At 40.3% G+C, this 8,194-nt stretch overlaps 1 protein-coding gene across 1 annotated transcript in view; it reads right to left on the bottom strand.

The window, feature by feature from the left end:
• Positions 1–4,703: 4,703 nt before the first annotated feature.
• Positions 4,704–8,194, bottom strand: part of TFPI (tissue factor pathway inhibitor) — a 52,412-nt gene continuing 48,921 nt past the window's right edge. Inside the window, exons 9-10 of the mRNA XM_061457898.1 lie at positions 5,940–6,122; positions 4,704–5,596 (exon numbers count right to left, since the gene is read on the bottom strand). Coding sequence (XP_061313882.1) covers positions 5,484–5,596; positions 5,940–6,122 — 296 coding nt within the window. The 3' untranslated portion in view covers positions 4,704–5,483. The remainder of the gene's footprint in view (positions 5,597–5,939; positions 6,123–8,194) is intronic.

Below are 8,194 nucleotides of genomic sequence, written 5' to 3'. Positions count from 1 at the left end.
CGGAGTATGAGCGCAGATCGGCGGCGGCAGCCCCGTAACATCAGCGTTTCCTGTGACATCACCCTGACCCCGCCTGTACACTGCGTTCCCTCACTGCTCCCTCCGTTAACGGCGCATCCCGAGGAAGCCCGGCTCTTCTGGCACCACAGGCGGCACCGGGCCGATAGGCGGCCCGGTCGCCGGAGCCTGTCTTCCTCTGCGGAGTCTGGCGGCAGCTTCTCCACTCCGAGTAAAAGCTGGCGCTATGCAACAGGATCGGGAAAGACTCGCTTGCTCCCTTAGAGAGAAGACCACTGGGCCTGTCTTTGCATGTAGCAGGCAGTAAGAGTCATCCTGCTCCTCGAACAAGACACAGAGAAATGAATACGCTCGGACCTCTATGCAGAACAAATTCCACCTCAGTATGACTGACCTGGCCTACCTCTGCCAGCAAACCACAGGGGCTGCATTACGCTCTGTAATGTAAGTGCTGAAAAACACTACAGAGAGAGGCTTTCATTCCTCTGCACTAAAGGTCAGAATCAGGTTTTCAGATTAAAGCAAGTGCATAATTTAAAGTACCACTTTGTTTTATATCCAAGAAAGCAAACAACACCCAAACCCTGTGTTTAAGTAAGTCTTTGAAATATAAAGGGTAGAAAGAAAACAGCAGGAATATTGCTGCACAGATTTCTAGGTTACATTTCTTTAAATGCCAGTGATTTGAAAGCACAGGTATAAGCTACCCAATTTGAAAACTGGCATAACTGAAGACAAAATGAATTTAATGACAGTTTTTCTACTAGCTTCAAAGGATTTTGCATCAGGACCTGAAAACGTTTCTTTGAGAGCATTTATCACTTGTTGTTTGTACAACTGACACCTGTGCTATAGGCAGAATCTGTGCTCTCCAAGTGAACAAGCAGCTGCTGAGTGCATACCCTGAACTCAAATAGTAACACCTGTGACACAGCACTCCTTATGTGAGGCCATAGGGACCTCCCAAAGGTGTGTTTTCCTAATTGCACATCCAAAATATAGCCATTTCATTTGCTCATGAAACAGGGTAAAATACTCTGCTTGCTTCTCACTACCTGATGCTCATCTGCTCTTTTTACCAGCAGAAACATTTGTGTAACATGCCGTGAACTGCATGAAGGCCACTGAAAACCACAAGCCAGGGTCAGAAAAAAATTGGAAGAGGGGCAGGAATACTTTAAATCCATATCGCCACTGGACATTACAAATTGTGAAAGCACACTATAGTGTTACTAAAACAGCAAGCATATGACTTTAATAGTAATTCAGCATGTGCAAGTCTTGATGCTTCTAGGATCTTACATCAACAGGAGAATGTTTTAGTTTTATAATCAATGAAGAACTAAGAGCTGGCACTCTAAACTTAGTCTTGGCTATGTAAACAGATATAAACCAGGGATTAGCTTTGATTCTGAACAGTAACGGAAATTCTCTGAAATCAACAGTGTCCCATCAGGTAGTGGTATGTCCTCAGCGGTGAGCCTGGTTGCAGTATGTTAGATAGTTAGGTCTAGGGTATAGACTACCACATGGTATGTTAACATACAGTAACCTAGGAAATAACTCATGTATTCCAGCTAAGCACATGTGTTCAAGAACAAGCATCTGAATCAGTTGTAGATATTTATTGCATGGTCCATGTTTGATTTGCCATGTCAAGTTCAGTAGAGTTGTGTGTATGTGTGGGTTTTTTATTATTATTATTTTAGTTCCAAAGTCTTATATTCTACTTATATAGCTGTTATTGGACCTTTCTTACTCCTACTCTACAGGTGTTTGAGGCATCTCAGTGCAATGTGCATTTCAAGGACACTGAACCTCATTTCCTCCCCCCCCCGCCCTGTACTTCAGCTCCCCCTCCTCCTGGCTGAAGGAGCCAGGGTTACAACCAGGGTGGCTCTGAGCCCTTCAAAGGGAGCTAAATGAGCTCCACCAACTGTACTTGAAGCAAAGAATCGCAGCATCATAGAATCAACTCGATTGGAAAATACCTCTAAGATCATCAGGTCCAACCATTTCTCCAGGACTGCCAAGACGGCCACTAAACCATGTCATTAAGGGCCTCAGCTATCCAAATTTTTGATCACTTCCAGGGATGGTGATTCCACCACTGCCCTGGGCAGCCTGTTCCAATGCCTGAGCACCCTCTTTGTGAAGAAATTCTTCCTAATATCCAATATAAACCTCCCCTGGCACAGCTTGAGGCCATTTCCTCTTGTCCTATCTCTTGCTACTTGGGAGAAGAAACCGATCCCCACCTCACTACAACCTCCTTTCAGGCAGTTGCAGAGAGCAATAAGGTCCTGCTTTAGCCTTCTCCAGACCAAACCTCCCCATGTTCCTCAGCAGTTCCTCATCACACTTGTGCACCAAGCTCTTCACCTGCTCTGTTGCCCTTTTCTGGACCTGCTTAAAAAAAACAAACCATCCTATCACTTACCACAGTTTCGTTCTCATGTGGAAACTCCGAGGATACACGTGGTTTTGCCGATGACGAGCCCGGCTGTGGAAACCAGTGGTAGGTTCCTCTCCGCTGGGGATGCGGGTTCCACTGAGGAACGGAGGCTCCGGGCTGGCCGGGCCGCCCGGCAGCGGCACCTCCGTTTCCTCACCTCAGGCCCACTGAACACAGAAGCAGGGCGCGCCCCCTGGCGGCAGCGTCCCGCGGAGCGGGTGGAAGTACCGGGAGTAACGAGGACATCTTTAGCTGTACGTGTTGTGTGCCCCCAGCAAAGCCACATAAAAACAGCATTCCACAGGTGACCTGCCTTGTGGCACTGCGACAGGGTCAAAAGAGACGGTGGCACAAACCAGTCCCCTTCCCCCGCCATATATTGCCTACGAGCAAACCAGTGAGAGTTCATGTGTAAAAGCTTCATAAAAGTATGCTCCACTTCGCTTGAACTCAGTTCTTCCTCAAGATAAGCAACTGAAAGCAGACAGTTATGAAACCTAATCCTTACGTCCACTTTACCATTTTTGGTTTGAAAGGTAGAATCTATAAAGATTTTCTCTAAATAAATCTGTCAGATCTGAAAGAGTAAAGGCATTGGAGATGCAGGGACAAAAGTTGGCTCAAATGAACTGTAAATAAGAAAGAAGCAGGGGATAGAAAGTAAAAATCAGGAAAAGGAAGGCATACAAGTAAATAATTAATAAAAAGACTCTGAATTATTTCTCAAGGACATTTTGCTTCACCGTTTGTATGGATTAAGAGCACATACCAAGTTACTGCAGGGCAGATGATACGTGGAAACTCATCAAACCTCTGTAAAACTGCTTCAACTTGTTGACTCCCATCACGCAAAGTGGGAGAAATCTCACAGTCCCCTGTGTATTTTCTCCAAAGCAACCAAGGCAGGCTCTGTAATGAGATGACCAGATGAATGGACTCCAGGTAATAGGAGGTGTAAAGTCATTGTAATACCTTAGCATAGCTTTATTTCCTGACCTTCACCATTCTGCCGTCTCCCTATGTTCTCCCTCTACTGTGGCTCAGTTATCCCTCCTTCTACATTCACCCTTTAATTATCTTTGAAAATGCACAGATCTTTTTTTCTTATGCTTGCATTTGGTTTTCCTACAGATATTGAAGATGCAGGAATAAAGTGAATGAAGGAGAAGGGCAGAGAAGAAACTTCTTGTGGAGATGGTGAAAATCATATCAGGTCACACTGTAGTTTGGACTTTTTATGGGAAAAACTACTTCAGTACACTGTAGAACTACATGAAAACACAGTAGGAAGACAGCTGGATAACTGATATGGTGGCCAAACCAAGCACACACACCAAGAAGAGCTTGCACACTCAGATCAAATCTTTGATTATAATCAGTCCAATTTTTATGTAGCCTACAAAATTCCAGTCTCAATTCTCAGTACATTAAGGAGTGAGCCTAAAAGATAAATCATTTTAGGCAGTCGAAATGGAAGTACTGTTCAGATGCCATAACTATGAAATCTTTTTCTGTCTCAACAATGACATAAGGGATCAACTCAGTTAACTTGTCTAGTCACTGTTACTACAACATGAATGCACAAGAAGTTTCTTCAGCATAGTACAAATAGGGGGTGGGAGAGCAGTACCTGTTAGTCCTGCCCTAGCTGCAGCACTTTCGGGGAAAGAGAAGACTTCACAGTCCTGGGGAGCAACTGAGCACATGCTGTGAGGAGACCCTCATAGTTTGCGGGAGAGCTCATCATGCAGGAGACTTAGAAGAATAGGGGGCAGCCACACAGACAGGTTCATGCAGGGATAGAAAGGACTAAACTTCCAGGGTAGATTTTGTAGGTGCTGAATCCAAGCAGTCAAGCTGCTGGACCAAGAGGGAGCCTGAAGGAGAGGTACTACCATGAAATGATACAGGGATCACAAGGCAATCTGTCTACAAATGCATCTATTCTTTGTAAAAAGATTTACAACATCAGAAAAGATAGGGAAGAAGTTTCAAAAATACCCTGCTGTCTTTTGTTTCATAAGCAGCAAGGTGCTTCTAAGAGCCTTAGTAGGAAACCAACCACCTCTTTTTTTCTTTTTTTTTTTTCTTAAAAATAATCTCAGCATCAAAGATTTACCCAAGATCAGAGAGGTGCCCTGGAGAAGGGCAGGAAGATGTACTAGTGTTTCAAGTCAGTCTTAAAAAAGTCCACCAAAACCCAGCCAAATAAACCCCTCAGTCAACAGTGTTATCTCTAAAGCAACTGTATTTATTTCTATGAAGACAATTTTTTCTGGGCTTTGTAAAAATTTGGTATGCATTTCTGTAAATTATTAACTTGCTAGCCATGTGTCCAGTTCAGTAGCAAGGATAAAAATCAATGATCCCAACAAATACACATTTAAATCTTTGCAAATATCTGTCATTGTTTTACACATTTACAACTTTAACACTCTTATGGGTTTTGATGGGTTAATTCTGATCTCATACTCATTTTACAATAGTGTAGTTATATGCACTTTGGTGGAGTTAAATCTAGCTTGCATAACCTAAAATAAATCTTATTAAAACAAACCCAGTGCCTATTTCTTATTTATAGCAACAGATCTATCTTTTAATCTACAATTGAAACTATCATGCTTGACAAGTGGTTATTCTTTGACAAGCCTTCTGCTTTCTTTAGCACAAAAATAGATTTCAAAAAAAGAATACTAGGATAAAGTAAATTGGAATCTTGTCTGCTTCTTAATCATGAGTTATACACCCACACAGTCTGTTCTGTCGTGTTTCCACCTCTGACAAGTATATATAATTGAACTACAATTCAAGACTTTATCAAAGTAGAAGGTTATGTTTATTAACATGAATGAGGAATACATAAGAAAAACAAGCAGTTTAATAATAGTGTAATCAAAATAATAAGTACAGTAAATACATTTAAAAGGTGTACACTAAAGGCTTTCATTCACAGGTGAATAGTAGTTTACATTTCCACAAAAATTACATTCAGTTCACAGTTCCATCAAAATCAAAGCTGTATTCTTTCAGGGTTGATTTCCCCTCCCAGAGGCTTTACTGACTCTTTCTTTCTTTTCTTCTTGATTTTTATTAATCTTCTTTCACCTTTTTTTTTATTGAATCCTAAAGTTAAAATGAAGAGAGATTAGATCTGTATGATTAACACATCCAAAATTATCAGAAATGAGGCAAGTCTTGTGTTGAAGAAATATTATTAAAAAAAGAGAACATGTCTTACCTAAAGTCTTCATATGCCTGACCAATGCCAAGTTGTCTTACTTATGTTCTTGTGCACTGTATTTTACTGTACATCTTTCTTTAGCTCTGATTTCCATTTTCACTTTTCTAAGATTTTCAACTATTATGTTTTATTGGGCCAATACTTGCTGTCAAAATTTGCAAGAATATTTCAGCATGTATAACATTTACCTCTTATGATAGTCCGTGGCAGTATCACTCCCCATACCTTTCTTGCAGATCCTCAAACATGACTTTCTGGAAGTGAAATTATTTTCATTCCCACCACAACCACTGTAGCTAAATGTGTGACATCTTCCAGTTGAGAAGTTGTAGAAAAATCTTAACTCTTTGGCTCTACAAAGTCCTCTTTCCATAGGGGTCATACACAAAGAAGGGAGAGGGGATGGTTCTAGAAACACCAAGAGAAACAAGGTTAGAGACAACACTGCAGTTTACCAGTTTTCTGATATGTTGATATGTATATGAGATTTTAAGCCAACAGAACGTTGAAATTTAGATAAAATTTACTGGCAAGTTTTATTCTGCCCTCCTGAAAATCAAGGATACGTTACCTAAGCACCTTTCTTTTTTATGATTACACAAACCACCACAGCAAATGTTATTCTTTCTTTGAATTCCAAAAGCCAGCAAAAACTTACCTGAAAGCAAGGTTTGTTACAACGTATTTAGTGATAAAATTGCCATTTATGTGATAGGCGATACTATTCAAATTCAGAGAAGTTTTAAGTGAAGTATTTGTAGAAAGTGAAATAAACTTGGACAGCTTTAAAGATATGGTAAATATTTATGATAACTAATGAGTTCATTACTGCTAGACAATCTGAAATCAAGTAGAAGGTAAAACTACCCAGCATTTCCAGTGTAAGATTCAATACCTTAATATCAGGTTTGTCATGAATACAGAAAGCTTGACCTAAGTAACAGAAGTTGGTCTATTGGAAAACACTGAGCAATTAACAAGAAATAGCTTGTAACTTGTAGAATAACAAAGAAGAGTGAGTGCACAAAGTGATTTGAGATGCTCGTGATTTAGTTCTGCAGTTAGGTTTTTATCATTCCAAGGAGCAGGCTGATGGTTTCTTTCTTCAGTGTCACTGCAAGTGAGAGTCTGAGAACTGCAACACTGGAAGGTGAGCCTGAGGTATCCAAAGTACCAGGGGTATCCAAAGTACCCGGGCACTGAAGCAAGCTCAAGAAGCAAACCCATGCCAGAATCCCCAAACCTGAAGAAACTTCATCATCTATCACCCTGGAGTGACTCGTATACAAAGTCAGAACTGATACAATTGCTGCGCAGGATGCAGGAAACCGAAGGGAGCCACTATATCATCAGTTGTGAGGTACCTCAAGGAACACCATTGCCCTTCAAGAAGTAGCAGAATTGAGATAGCTGAGATCTGAGTGCATAAATGGGAATATGCAGTTAGTCAGATGGCTTTCTTGAAGTTACAAAGCAAGGTAGAAGTGGTTCAGAACTAAAAAAAAGTAAACACTTTAGGGAATAATTTGGGTTACAGCAGAACTGAAGACACTCTGTTGTCACAAAAGTGGGAAGCAGGTAAGTTGCTGAAAGCAAAAGTTACGAATTAAGCTGGCCAATTCAAGAGGCTGACAAGAATATATCCAAAAAGAGCATGATACATTTTACATGTTGTCGTGGTTTAAGCTGAACCCAGGACACATGGATTCATATATTACATCTGCTGAAAAACGTTCATCTGTCAAACATAATAGCTGAACTGACGTGAAAAAGTACAAAAAAATTGCTGGGAAAGAAATAGCATAGTGATATATAAGACAGCAAAATGAGATTAATAATAATAAGCTGTGTTAGCATCATCATACTATACAAAAAGAATCCTGAAATGCAAAAATTGAGTCATAAGTTGTTTTTTTCAAGATAGATTAAATTAGTTTCAGGTTATAAAATGAGTTTCTTGTTATAAACTGTGACATTATCATAAGAGACAGGTTCACCCTGGATTCAGAGTAAGAGCCCACAATGTGATACACTTGATATTAAATCTAGTGTTTTATTTATAAAGAGCATGGCAGGTAAATTAAGTAATGAAGTGCTTTTGGTACAGCTCTGAGAACTCTTGTACCTAGAATTCATTTAGTCTCTCTAGCTGGAGAGTTTTCAAAGTACATGTTCAGAAACAATAGAAAATAAATGCTTACCTAGTTTAACCTGATAATTTCTGAACCTAAAAAGAACAAAGCAGAAAGGCTTGCCAACAAGAGAAGAGCCAAACAGCATACATTTGTTAATTATATAATGAAATTTAAGTACATCGTAATGTAAATTACTTATCTGGTATGTAGAAGTTTCCAAAAACTCCACAGTCCCTTCATGAAGGATTTCTCACAACTGTAAGCTTTAGGGGAGCCATGGAGCCGACAACGTGGTTAGTAGTAAGGATTACCTATGTACATATAATGCAACAGGCAGAGCAGCAT

Source organism: Pezoporus flaviventris, unplaced genomic scaffold (assembly GCF_033815535.1).
Source record: "Pezoporus flaviventris isolate CSIRO_AGI_PZ_B2104156 unplaced genomic scaffold, CSIRO_AGI_Pfla_v1 ptg000001l, whole genome shotgun sequence".
NCBI classification, from domain to species: Eukaryota; Metazoa; Chordata; class Aves; order Psittaciformes; family Psittacidae; genus Pezoporus; species Pezoporus flaviventris.
The sequence above is the reverse complement of the archived record's forward strand: the minus strand, read 5'-3'. Positions and strand labels throughout refer to the sequence as shown.